Here is a 13,974-nt window from a genome sequence, read left to right as displayed (position 1 = left end):
TAACAGAAACTCGGTACCCATTAAGCAATACCTCCCCATTTCCGCCTCTTACCCACCCCTGGTAACCACTAAGTAGACTTCAGTCTCTATGCATTTGCCTAGTCTAGATATTTCATCTAAGTGGAATCAGAAATACTTGACCTTTTGTGTCTTTCACTCAATATAATGTTTTCAAGGTTTATCCGTATCTTATCGCGTATCAGGACCTCATTTGTCTTCATGGTTGAAGAATAATATTCCATTGTATGTATGTACTACGTTTTGTTTATCCATTCATCTGTTGATGGGTACTTGGATTGTTTTCACCCTTTGGCTATTATGAATAATGCTGCAGTGCACCTTGCCGTACAGGTATCTGAATCCCTGTCTTCATGTCTTTTGGGTATATACCTAGGAGTGGGATTGTTGGGTTACATAGTAATTCTATGTTTAGCTTTTTGAGGGACCGCCAAACTGTTTTCAACAGCAGCTGTACCATTTTACAGTCCCACCAATAGTGGATGAGAGTGACAATATATTCTTTTTTTTTAACCTCTTTTTAATTTTAATGTGTTCATTAAAATTAAGCAAGTAAAAAGGAAGAAATTACTGCAGAGTCAGTATGTTGCTGTATATCCATACATCTGTCTGTTCCACTCTCTATCCGTCTCGTACACACACAGACACACACTCGTAAGTCCTTTTACCAAGATGGTTCACACTGGACTTGTAAGAGCTTTTCGCACTTAATAGATCTTTTCCTTTCATGAATTTTTTTCCTACATAATTTTTTGTTGTAAAAATATTGATAACAAAACATTTGTCAATTCACCAGTTTTTACATGTATTATTCAGTGAAGTTAATTACATTCTTCCTGCTGTGCAGCCATTACCACTGTCCTTTTCCAAATTATTCCACCACCATTAACTCAGTGCCGTCTACACAATAACTCCCCCTCTTCCCCTCTCTTCCCCTCCTGGTAACCACTAATAAGCTTTGATTTCTCTTTACCTGTTTCATGTAAGTGGGATCATACAGTATTTGTCCTTTCGTTTTGGACTTACTTCACTCAGCATAAAGTTTGCAAGGTTCATCCATGTTGTAGCATGCATCAGGACTTCACTTCTCTACGGATAAGTAACATTGCACTGTATGTACGTATACTATATTTTTATTTACCCATTCATCTGTCGGTAGACATTTAAATTGTCTCCACCTTTTGGCAGTTGTGAGTAGTGCTGCAGTGGGCATTGGTGTAGAGGTTTCTGCTTGTGTTCTTGCTTTCACTGCCTTTGTATATAGACCCAGGACTGGGATTACTGAGTCATGTGATAGTTCTGCATTCAACTTTTTGAGGAACCACCAGACTGTTTTCCTACAATATATTCTTAATGTTCTTTGAAATGGATGCTTTGGTGCATTTTTGAGGGATAGGATAGTGAAAGAAAAAAAAATGTGTTGACTGCCAGGAGGTCTTATCTAGAACTATAATATTTTATATCCATAATTATTACTGGCTGGCACCAGTGGTTAATGTTCAGATGTTAACCAAAAGGTTGGCAGTTCGAATCCACCAGCTGCTCCTTGGAAACTCCGTGGGGCAGTTCTACTCCGCCCTATAGGGTCACTATGAGTCAGAATCGACTCAATGGCAATGAGTTTAGCTTTGTGTGTGTGCTAATAAAGTATTAGAAGCATTTTAAATGGAAAATCTAGTTTTTCAATATAAAAACTTTTTTTTTCAGCCCAAACATATTGCTCACTTTTGGGAACTGGGTGGAGGAACCTCTTTATTGGACTTAATCACCATACCAATCACAAGTGACACCTTACGGTAAGTGAGCTGGTTCCCAGGAAAGTTGTCAGTACACAGTAGTGTCTGCAGGAGGAATGAGTAGGCTTTCGTGAATCAGAATTTAGAGGGCAGCTTTATGGTTGCTGACGCCGTATACCCACTTCCTTTCTAAGTGCTTAAACTGCAAAGCTTTCAAAGAGGGTTTAGAAGGACCAAGGTTCTGGTCTGTGCTAAAATGAGATCGCTGGCATTCCAACTAGTAACATGTTTTATAAGCCTGCAAACAACAGCAACATAAAATATGTCAAATAACAGTTGGGCAATGAATTCATTTGGCAAAAATAAATTTGAAACATAATTCTTTCCAATATTCATCTCCTTATGTGCTAATTCAGCTGGGTATAAGTCTACCGTAGAATTAATCCTAATTGATACTGTTAGAGCTTCACCCAGGGGAACACCATATGTTGGAGGAGGGGAAAGTCTTGGTGTCGCTGACCTTAACAAAATAAGACCTCAGAGAAAACCTCAAAACCCTTTGGTAGTGTTTTTCTGACAATGACTCCCACATGTTGGCCAAGTCAAATGTGGAAATATTGTGACATTTCTCCCAATGTTCCTGGGAACCCGCCTTAGCCAAGGAAAACAAAAATTTAAAAATCTGAAATATCTTAGTCTTGTCAGAGTTTAACACAGGCTTAATGCCGCACAGACCAGATGCAATGGGCTTGGTGATCATTTGTCAAATTTAGGTCATTAAGAGCCTTTGCGTATCGAATTATTTCTTGTTAACGGAGTAATTATTTTCCCATAACCAGCCGGATGCAGATGATACTGGTTTTATTCATGCAGTGATACTTTTTCTTTTAAAGAAGCATAATTCCCTGTCCTTTTACTTATTACAAAGGCAACGTGCACCCATAGAAAATTGGGAAGAACAGTGAAAGGTTCAAAGAAATTACGTGCACCTGTAATCATATAAAAGATAACCACCACTAATAGGTCATGTTATTTCTTTTAATATTTTCAGTGTTTATAAATATAGTTTGTACAGATTTGAGATGTTTTACATACACATTTAGCTTTTACCGTTTCACCTACAACCATCATTTCCCTATGACATTATTTTTCAGAAACATGGAACGTTACAGCTATATAGTTTTCGTTCTGTCCCCCTTTAAAGGAGACAAAGAAGCAAAGCTGTCTGGGAATTAGGCTAGTTCATGGTGGTGTGGCTGAGAAGAGAAGGTGAGGGCAGGATAAGCTTGAAGAAATGGAGCTGCCAGTTAGCATGGCCAGAGGCAGAGAAAAGTAAAAACGCAAGAGCCAGTTCTTACAGGGTGTGGGCTGCTTCCAGCTCTGGCTTGTTACTCACCTTGGTACATTACCTCACTCCCCTTTCTAGGCCCTACAGCATTTGGGCCTGCAGGCCTTGTAGAAATTCTGGTTTCTGCAGGAATCCAGATCTCTGCAAGGCTTCTTTAATACCTCACTTTGTGAGGTCTTGGTCATCTTCCCCTGGACGCAGAGCAGCTGGGACTGCTTTAGGGAAGAAGAGAGGTCATGGCTCTCAAGAACAGAAGAAAAGGGAGCCATAGGCTTGGATCCAGTGTGGGTTGCTGAATAGTTAATGAATTCATGGAAAACATTTCACTCTTAATGTAGCTGACTGGAATTAGTTTGACACATAATTTACTTATGTTGGACTAAGCCCAGAAACTTGAAAAAATAATATTGCCAAATTCTATTATTGTTTATCTTGAAAACAGTTGCTCATGGAATGACTATAGATACATTGAGTATTTCCACAGACCTCAGCTAATATGTAATAGAAATTTTCCTGTGGTGTGAGTCCCTGTTTTAAGAGTTTATCTTAAAAAAACTTTTTTTTAAAGCTGCCATTTGCTATGAAGATAAAAAGCAACACCTTATAGAGGACGTTATGCTTAGTGAAATAAGTCAATCACAAAAGGATAAATATCGTATGATCTCGCTTTTATAAAATGACAAGAACAGCTACATATTCAGAGACCAATGTTCTTTGGTGGTTACTGGTAGGGACGAGGGATTTCATTCTCTAGACAGTAGTCACTTTTTACTTATGGTGATGGGAAAGGTAATACCAAATTGTGGGAAAAGTGTACACAGCTTGAAGCAGGGTAACTGATGCCACTAGGTTGTACACCCACACACTCAAAGATGTTTTGGTAAATGCTATGTTACATACAATTTTGCAACAACAACCAGCACAACCAAAATATATGTATGTGTATATACAAATAAGGGTCACAGAAACTGATACTTCTTAGACATAACCAGTCACCTCGCAGGATTAATTTTCTTGCTTTGAAGACTTAGGGTCATAGTTTCGTGGAACATCTTGGTCAATTGGCATGATATAGTCCATAAAATTTATGTTCTACATCCTAGTCTGGTGAGTAGCATCTGGGGTCTGAAAAGCTTACAAGTGGCCATGTAAGATACAGCTTTTAGTCTCGTCTGGAGCAAAAGAGAAAGAAGGAAACCCAAGACTCAGAGAAGGAATCAGTCTATAGGACTAATTGTATACATGAACCATGGTCTCTTCTACTCTGAGACCAGAACAACTAGATGGCGCCCGGTTACCACTACCTTACGTTCTGATCAGGACCGCAATAGATGGATCCTGATAGAAAGGGAGAAAAATGTAGAACAGAACTTCAAATTTGCAAAAAAAAATCCAGATTTACTAGACCCACTGAGAGAAGAAGAATCCCCAAGACTATTGCCCTGAAATATTCTTTAAGCCTGAAGATGAAACTGTTCCCTCAAACCTTTTAGCTAAATAGCAGTTAACTAATAAAGAAATGAGTATCACTCTTGAGTACTATAAAGAAATGAGTATCACTCTTGAGTACTACACTCCTTTAAAAAATCATCTGTATGAGAACAAATGGTTGGCAAATACACTAAAGCATGTGAGAGAAGGTTTGGGGGGCTGTAAACCTAGGTTAATGGGAACCTAGAACAGAAATAATGAGAATGTTGATACAATGTTAAGAATGTAACCAATGTCAATGAACAATATGTGTAAAGACTGTTAAACGGGAACCTGGTTTGCTGTGTACACTTTGACTGAAAGTACAGTAAAATATTACTAAAAAAATAACAGCAGCAACTTCCATTTATGGAATACTCTATGTCAGTACCAGGCACAAGGCCTACTACTTTATGTGCTGTACAAAGAGCATTTCATGGAGACCGTTCAGAAACTCTATGAGGTACACATTTATGTAGTGCCTATTTGGAAACCCTGGTGGCATAGTGGTGAAGAGCTACAGCTGCTAACCGAAAGATCAGCAGTTCAAATCTACCAGGGGCTCCTTGGAAACTCTATGGGGCAGTTTTACTCTGTCCTTTAGGGTCGCTATGAGTTGGAATCGACTCGAGGGCAGTGGGTTTGGTTTGGTTTTCTTTACTTGCAGTTGAAGAAACTGGAGCTCAGGGAAGGTAAGTAACCTGCCCAAGGTTGTCATCAGGAACAGAAGAAGGCCGCAACAACAAGCCCAGACTCTTACCTATCCTGAATCCAGTCCATGGTCTACAGAGTGGTATGATGTACCACACTTTGATACAATAACTAGATTTCTGAAAAGCGGCACATAAGATTGAACTACTTGGATTAAATTATTGTTTAAAACCACTGAAGAGCCTGTATTAGGAAACCAGTGATCAAGCCAGGGACAGCATCAGCACGCGGTTACAGGAGGGGCTTAGAGTTGTCCTGAGACGGTGTTTGCATAGCAAGCACGCTGTGTTTGCTTCGATGGTATTTTAAAATCAATACTGTAGAACCATTTTGTAAGGATGCATTTGTTCACACTCCATCTAAAATTGAGGAGCTGTCAGTTGTCCACATCAACAAATGGAAATTTTATTGTGACTAATATTATTTGGGCATAGTTATTTGGAGACTGGTGGATAGTTACAGGATTTAAAACTCCTTTCCTAGTTACAATGTACAGTATTCTCTTTTATATGTAAGCGATGATTTTATGATGATCCTGGGCATGCTTACCTGACTTCTCTTACAGTAAGTCATGCCCGTATTTTCTTGTTTTTTTGACCTGTTTTTTTTTTCTCTTCCCTTTGAAGAATGCCTGTTCAAAGGGTTTTGACACCGTATCCTGAAACACACATCTGAATTATTAATAGTTATAAGAATAAAGTCCAGTATAAAAGTTTAAAAAATTTTTTTCCAATGTACTGGAAACAAAAATTTTAATCTTGGGAACAAAGTTTGAGTAATCCATTTCTCTTTTGCTTAAAACAAAGTTATTTTTCATTTGAAACATTTTTGAGACTATAGTGTGAAATGTCATTGGTTTGCTGAATCAGAATTGACTCCATGGTAATGAGTTTGGTTTTAGTTTGCTCTTGGTTTATGTGTAGCACACCGTAATTTTATTTAATTCTCAAATGAGGGTTAGTTAATAGGAACAGTTCTAGGCAAAATTTTTTGGTAGAGGTGCAGTTTACCCCAAGTACCAGATTTGTTTCAGGCACCCCCCTTCCTTCCATATGGAGGCTTGGTGGTGCAGTGCTTAAGAGCTCAGGCTGCTAACCAAAAGGTCGGCAGTTTGAATCACAAGCAGCTCCTTGGAAACCATATGGGTCCTATAGGGTCTCTATGAGTCAGAATCGACGGTAATGGGTTTGGTTTGGCTTTCCCTCCATGTATGGTAGTTGGCACCTCATGATGTGCCAGGATAAAAAAAAAAAAAAATTTTTTTGGTAGTTGGCACCTCATGATGTGCCAGGATACCCAGGGCTTATCCCTGCCATACCTTTTTTCCTTCTCTCTCTGCAAAGCACTTTTCAAAAAATGCATTGCTTACCTTACAATGTGGTTCAGTTAATGATGACGTAGGAAGGGGAGAAGCCAAAGGAAAAAGTCAAGGTCACCCACTGGTGTATTGAATGTGTATTTTAGCAGTAGCTTTTCAGAGGCCATGTTTCTAAACCTGAGCGCTGACTCTGATAGTGAAAATGTCAAATCAGGTGGGAGGGAAAATGTGTTTGTGTGTAGGGGGGAGCACCATGGCAGAACAAACCAAAAAACCAAAACCATTGCTGTCGAGTCAATTCCGGCTCATAGCAACCCTGTAATGGAGGATATTTTTAGATTTCCAAAGATGTGGGTTGATGCTCTGCTCCTATTTGGTGTGCCCATGGCTGTTTATTGAAAGTGACTTGGTTTTAAAAGCTAAACCATGGTCATCTTTTTTTTTTCTTTCCAAGCACCAAATATACTTAAATCCTGAAAATAAAATTAGTTTCCTTATTATTTAATACGTATATACTATATTATATTATTTTTACAGTTAAACAAAACTATGAGCTTATTAACATGACACAGATATGATTGGCTAGACAGTTTAATAGCACAGTAATTTTATAGAAAATCTTGATAATTAGTGTCTGTCTTAGATATCTAGTGCTGCTATAATAGAAATACCACAAGTGGATGGCTTTAACAAAGAGAAATTTGCTTTTTTACAATCTGGTGGGCTAGAAGTCCAAATTCAGAGCGTCAGCTCCAGGGGAAGGCTTTCTCTGTCTGTAGGCTCTGAGAAAGGTCCTGGTCATCAATCTTTCCCTGGACTAGGAGCTTCTCTGGGCAGGAACCCTGGGTCCAAAGGATGCGCTCTGCTCCTGGCACTGCTTTCTTGGTGGTATGAGGCCCCCAAGTCTCTCTGCTCGCTTCTCTCTTTTGTATCTCGAAGAGATTGGCTTAAGACACTATCTCATTGTAGATCTCATTGATATAATTGCCACTAATCCATCTCATTACATCATAGTGATAGGATTTACAACACATAGAAAAATCACATCAGATGACAAGATGGTAGACAATCATACGATACTAGGAATCATGACCTAGCTAAGTTGACAGATATTCTGGGGTGGGGGCACGATTCAATCTATGATATTGTCTAAAAGACTAGTTTTTGAATATAAACCAACAGTATAGAAGTTAGTTACTGTTTTGCTTGAACTAAATAACTAAATAACATATTATGATGTCTTGCTATGTCTGCTAGCAGAACATTTGTCCTCTTGACCAAGGATGTGTTGGCCTATGATAATGGCGCTACATACTTATTATGACCATTTTCTAAATCACCCCCAGGCTTATGCTGATGCACACAAACACAAGTACACCTACATGTGGTAATGGTGGGGCTGCATCCTCTGGCTCAAGGCATGCTTTCAGAGAGGTAGCACAGAACAGGAGAAAGACGTATGGCTTTGAATCTGTGCCTCAGCCTTCTAATCCATAAAATGGATGTAATAACATCTTCTAGAAGAGTCGTCATGAAGATTAAATAAGTTAGGTAGTTCCCTAGCATCGTCCATCAGTAAATCTGTTCCCTTCTCATTCACCTGGTGGTGGCGCTGCTGCTGTTGCTATGATTTTCACTTTTCTTTGGAGTACACAGTAAAATTGCAGCTAAACATGGCATTGTTGGACCCAACTCCTCCCAGAGTCTCTATTTGACTGGATTGTGATTGATTTATTAAACAAGAATTTCAGTGCTACTATAAGTTGTAATACTTGCCTACCACTAGAGAAAAGCATTGGAATAAATGAAGTTATAACTTTGGTTCTTTCCTTTCCCCACCACCCCTCCAACTTAAATGACAGTGTTGTTATTCTGAGATAATAAGTTTCAGTGTGCTTGATATCAGAATGGTAACTATTTGGAGACTTTCGAAAGATGTTTTTGTTTCTTTAGGACATTTTCTGTTGTTCTTGTTTTGGACCTTTCAAAACCTAATGACCTGTGGCCTACCATGGAAAGTCTGTTGCACGTCACAAAAAGCCACGTAGATAAAGTGATAATGAAACTGGGAAAGACAAACTCTAAAGCAGCTTCTGAAATGAGACAGAAGATATGGAGTAATCTGCAGAAGGACCATCCAGTGAGTTGCTGTTGGGATTATTCCTGGAATTCTTAACCCCATACATACATAGTTAAAGAGAACACCATAAACAACTTCTTTCCATTCTTATGCATGACTTGAAATTCATTTGATGTAGATGAGCCTGTTCACTGGAAAATTACAGCAATTTAATAAAACCTCAGTAAGAGCAAAACAAAGAAAAAGAGATTTCTGTGTCTTCTTGCTAAGAAATCTGCTGTGATTGCTAAGGCGTATTACACCAATCAAAAGAAATAGAGTTTTAAAGTAGCAGTTTGATATTGATTTTATAATCTCTGTAAAATGTAGATGAAAAACCAGACTGTACCAAAGTGGCCTGGCAAAGACTAGAAGAAGCTACAAATTTAAGCAAGGAGTAGTTATAACAGCCTTCACCATCAGTCTGTAGTTTGCGTTGATCCAGTGTTGAGTGTCTATCACATATTGAGTATCTTGTGATCACCTGACAACTAATTAGATTATAAAGTTGCAATGGTGGTACCGTAAGTGCTTTCAAAACAGTATAAATGGCATGCTGAGAAAAGCATTGTGTAGTGCCCAGAGTTTACGTCAGTGTGTCGTCTTACATCAGTGATATTGGAGCAAAACAAAGTTTTATGGTTCAAATTCATGCAGTAGAAATGCTGTTGCAATAAACAGTTAATACAAAATAGAAAAAAAAAAAAGGAAGATGACATGTTATATAAGAAAATAAAAGGGCAGGACAAGAAAAGAGTAAATATAGTAATTTAGGGAATTGCTATTTCTAGTTTTATACTTTAGAATACATCTGAGGAAGTGAAAATCAAATATTGGAACAAACTCTGTCAAGAAAACAAAGTCACCACTTATGATGAGACTGCAAATGATCTATTTTAGGAAGTAAATAGAAATTGCTGAGCATACAGCACTACACAATTGTATTAAATTCCATGAACTATGTTTGTTAACAGGATCGTGAATTGATTGACCCATTTCCAATACCCCTGGTTATAATTGGAAGTAAATACGATATTTTTCAGGTAAGCCCTTGGCTCTTCCACTTATAGCTGAGTTTGTTGTACATACATGTCTATGCTTTATTGGGTAGGAATAAAAGTAATGATGAAATAAGAAAAATGACTCTGAAAGGGATAGGTCAAGGGGTCACACATCTTATAGATTTTGGAAAAGACAACATGTTTAAGAAAGAGAAAAAAAGTAAAGAATCATAAAAACTGGTTAGATTGATGATGAGACGGAAGATTTGGAAGGACTCTTTAACCAGTCACAAGGGGACAGGACTTACTCCCCAAGTTTTAAATTGGAAAAAGTAGAAAATTAGCTTCCTCTTATCTTTGCTTGTCAGAAAATCCTTAGGGCATTCTACTTTATAAAATGCGTGCTTATATCTAAATTCTCTTGAGCCAAGTGTTTAAACAAAGAAAAATCTGATAGCGGTAGCTGTAGAAAGCTGAAGCTATTGTTCAACTCTCCGTAGAAACAAATATCAAGGTAATAGAATAATGCTCCTCAGAGTATGTTTCAAAAAATAAGAAATAATCCATTTTTACATTTAATAATTTGCATTTTCTTGCTACAGATATTTAGTTCTTTCAATTAGTTTTCTTTCTTTTTAATGACGTTTCTCCAGGATTTTGACTCTGAGAAGAGAAAGATAATATGCAAGACACTTCGATTCGTTGCACATTATTATGGAGCATCATTGATGGTTTGTACATTTCTTCTTCTTTGGACTTGAATGGACAACACAAAGTCTGGAAAGATTAGCAACTTGTTGCACAGATATGAATGTCAGTGCTTGTACTAATGCATGTTACTCTCTTCTTCCCTTTCCCATTTCTCAAAGACCATCTTACCAGTGTTTGATGTTGTATCTATAGATCAAACTCTTTACATTGGAGCAAAACTTCTAAATTGCTTGGATCCATGAACCCCAATTAATCTCTCTTAAAGAGATAAATTGGTTATTTATTTATTTGCTTGTTATTTATTTACTTTTTAATATCCCCTTAAGAATTAGAACCTACCGTAGACACATCTGAATTCCCTGAGGGACTGCATCACTGGACTGAGGGCTGTGGGGACCATGGTCTCAGGGAACATCTAGCTTAATTGGCATAACATAGCTGATTAAGCAAGTGTTCTACATTCTAATTTGGTGAGTGTCGTCTTGGGTCTTCAAAGGTTGTGAGCGGCCATATAAGATACTCTACTGGACTCACTCCGTCTAGAGCAAGGGAGAAACTAAAGACACAAGGGAAAGATTAGTCCAAAGGACTAATGGACCACAACTACCACAGCCTCCACCAGACTGAGTCCAATTTAACTAGATGGTGCCCGGCTGCCACCACCAACTGCTCTGACAGGGATCACAATAGAGGGTCCCGGACAGAGCTGGAGAAAAATGTAGAACAAAATTCTGACTCTCACACACATACACACAAAAGACCAGACTTACAGGTCTAACAGAGACTGAAGAAATTCCGAAAATACGGCCCCTGGACACTTTTATAGCTCAGTAGCGAAGTCACTCCTGAGGTTCACCCTTTAGGCAGGTATTAGACAGGCCCATAAAACAAAACAAGACTAAATGGGCACACCAGCCCAGGAGCAAGGACGAGAAGGCAGGAGGGGACAGGAAAGCTGGTAATGGGGAACCCAAGGTCAAGAAGGGAAGAGTGTTGACATGTCACGGCATTGGCAACCAGTGTCACAAAACAAAATGTGTATTAATTGTTTAATGAAAAACATTTGCTCTATAAACCTTCATCTCAAGTACAATAAAAAAAGAAAAGAATTAGAATCTATTTTTCCTTAAAAGAAAAAATAAATTAACATATCTTTTTTTTTTTTTTTAACTTAAAATGCTGTTTATTATAGAGATTAAAAGCATACTGCCTGGGTTCAAATCTCAGAGAAACCACTTTCTAGATATGTGATCTTCAGCAGGTACTCTGTCTCACATATGCCTGTCTCCACAAGAGCAAAATGAATAAAAACCTTTCTCCAGAGGGTGATTGTGAGAGTTAAAAGAGAGAATACATGTGAGATGCTTAGCTCAGGACCTGGAACAAAGTAGTGCTATTATCTTTGCCTTCCACAGCTGGACGAAATTTTGTTCGATATCTTTTAACGTGATAAAATATAGAAGAATTTTACTTTCTAAAAATACTTTCTTTCCATTTGACTGTTTCATGGTCTTCTTCTTTTTTTTTTTTTCTCATGAATCAAAGAACTCAAAGGAACCTTGATATGGCCTAGCCCCCATCTTAATGGCTACAATATTATGGCTAAAAATATAAATACAATATATATTTAAAATTTCTTATACTCTTCAGAACATTCCAGATCTATTGCATCATTATGTGTTTCCTTTAAAATCCTTAGCTTTCACGTTTGAACTGTATTGGCTTATGTGTTACGCTGGCAAAGTACTTTGGGAAATGAGTCTTATTTACCGTTTCAGAAAGATATGGGGGATTTGAAATGAGTGACTTACCCAGAGTATGAAAGCAAAGACCATGGATCTTGCAGTTCCTCGTATCTGCCACTAGATAAGTCAACACATTAAATCCGGGTTCAGTTAGCTGTAGGTCTCCGACTTGACCTGAAGGAGGCTTAGTGGCACAGTGGTTAAGCATTCAGCTGCTAACCAAAAGGTCAGCAGTTTGAATGCACCAGCAGCTCCTTGAGAACCCTATAGGGCAGCTTTACTCTGTCCTATAGGGTCGCCATGAGTCGGAATCGACTCAGCGGCAGTGGGTTTTTGAATGGGTTGCTAACCTAAAGGTTGGCAGTTCAAACCTAACCAGCTGCACCATGAAAGGAAGCCCTCATGATCTGTTTTCTGTAAAGATTATAGCTAAGAAAATCCTATGGAGCAATTCTACCCTGTAATACCTGGGGATGCCGTGAGTCAGGATTGACTCAACTGCAGCGGGTTTGGTTTTTGGTTAAATTAGCTATGCTCTGTAAACACTGAAAATGAAGGCAATCTGTATCTGTTTTTAGGAACAGATCACACTTGATGGTCATGCAGAGCCCAGTCTGGTCTTATGGACACAAATTTAAATGAAGTCAGGTCAGCCCAGGCCACACAAGCCTGGGATTAACCATCATCCAGAAAACCAAGAAGTTATCAAAGGCCCCATTTTCCAATTTCACTTCCACTCTGACCTTACATTCCATTCAAGGGAGAAAGTTGGGTACTGCTCTGCAGGATTCTATGATGATCAGTAGGTCTTTTAAAATACTATATTATTACTATAATAGTTAATCTTATATAACTTAGTCAAGAGTGCAGACTCAATATTATGAGCAATTTTTTTTTAATAAAGTTAATAAAAATAAAAACAGAACGACATCCCTAAGTAGGACCAGATTCAAAAGACAGCCGTCAGGATGGTAGGAGATTTAAAATTATGACATATGAGAAGCAGTATAAAATCATCTTCTACCATTTAGAATGTGATAACTCTCCTTAAATATTTGAAGGTCTGCCCTATGAAACAGGGGTTAAATTTATTCTTTGCCCTCCTAGAGTCAAGAATGAGGAATCAATAGAGTGAGTTTAGCTCAGAATAAGAAAGAACTTTCTAACACTATCATGTTCTGAAAATGGAATTAGGTGCTTTAGGAAATAATGAACTTCTAGGCATTGAATTTGTTCAAACAGAATCTCTGCAGCTGTTTGTGAAGGATGAGTTAGAAGATACTGATACAGTAAATGGAGGAATTGGGGTAGATAGCTTCTGATGTCCTCCCAGCTCTACAAGTCTTTGAAATACATTTGCAGTTTGGTTTTGTCCCTCTTCCATAAAGGGAACATAATAGAACGAAATTAAACAGAGCAGTTGTTTTTCTAATTTAATTAAAGTTTTCTATATTTTTTAATTAAAATATTGTCTCAGTAGAAGCATTAAAATTATTTCAATGCTTTGTAATAAATGTGTCAGATATTGTATATTTACCTGAGTGTTCCCTTTTGTACACTTCCCCTGGGAGCCTGTTCGTAATCCAGAATGGCATTTATCTTTCGGAATTGTCATCAGAACCAGAAACTTGATTTTTTTGATTCATAATTATAATTCATTTCCACTCAAAGTTCTGTTTCACACTTTCATACATCTTAGTCATTCTGATTTTCTGATATGGTTCCGAGTGACTTCCGGTTATCTCCAAAAGTCATATCTAGTCTGAAAAGATTGATAAGGTAACCACATGTCCTGCT

The 13,974-nt window shown here is 38.0% G+C and overlaps 1 protein-coding gene across 3 annotated transcripts in view; it reads left to right on the top strand.

Annotated features, from left to right (window-relative positions):
- The window catches only part of DYNC2LI1 (dynein cytoplasmic 2 light intermediate chain 1), a 46,746-nt gene that overhangs the window by 14,955 nt on the left and 17,817 nt on the right, over nucleotides 1-13,974 (top strand). For all 3 annotated transcript variants that reach the window (XM_010595899.3, XM_003416101.4, XM_023555327.2), the window contains exons 5-8: nucleotides 1,726-1,814; nucleotides 8,555-8,741; nucleotides 9,695-9,763; nucleotides 10,375-10,452. In XM_010595899.3, the coding sequence (XP_010594201.1) occupies nucleotides 1,726-1,814; nucleotides 8,555-8,741; nucleotides 9,695-9,763; nucleotides 10,375-10,452 (423 nt within the window). The remainder of the gene's footprint in view (nucleotides 1-1,725; nucleotides 1,815-8,554; nucleotides 8,742-9,694; nucleotides 9,764-10,374; nucleotides 10,453-13,974) is intronic.

This window comes from Loxodonta africana, chromosome 26, assembly GCF_030014295.1.
Source record: "Loxodonta africana isolate mLoxAfr1 chromosome 26, mLoxAfr1.hap2, whole genome shotgun sequence".
NCBI classification, from domain to species: domain Eukaryota; kingdom Metazoa; phylum Chordata; class Mammalia; order Proboscidea; family Elephantidae; genus Loxodonta; species Loxodonta africana.
Note: the sequence above shows the minus strand (reverse complement) of the source record. Positions and strands in the feature narration are given on the sequence as shown.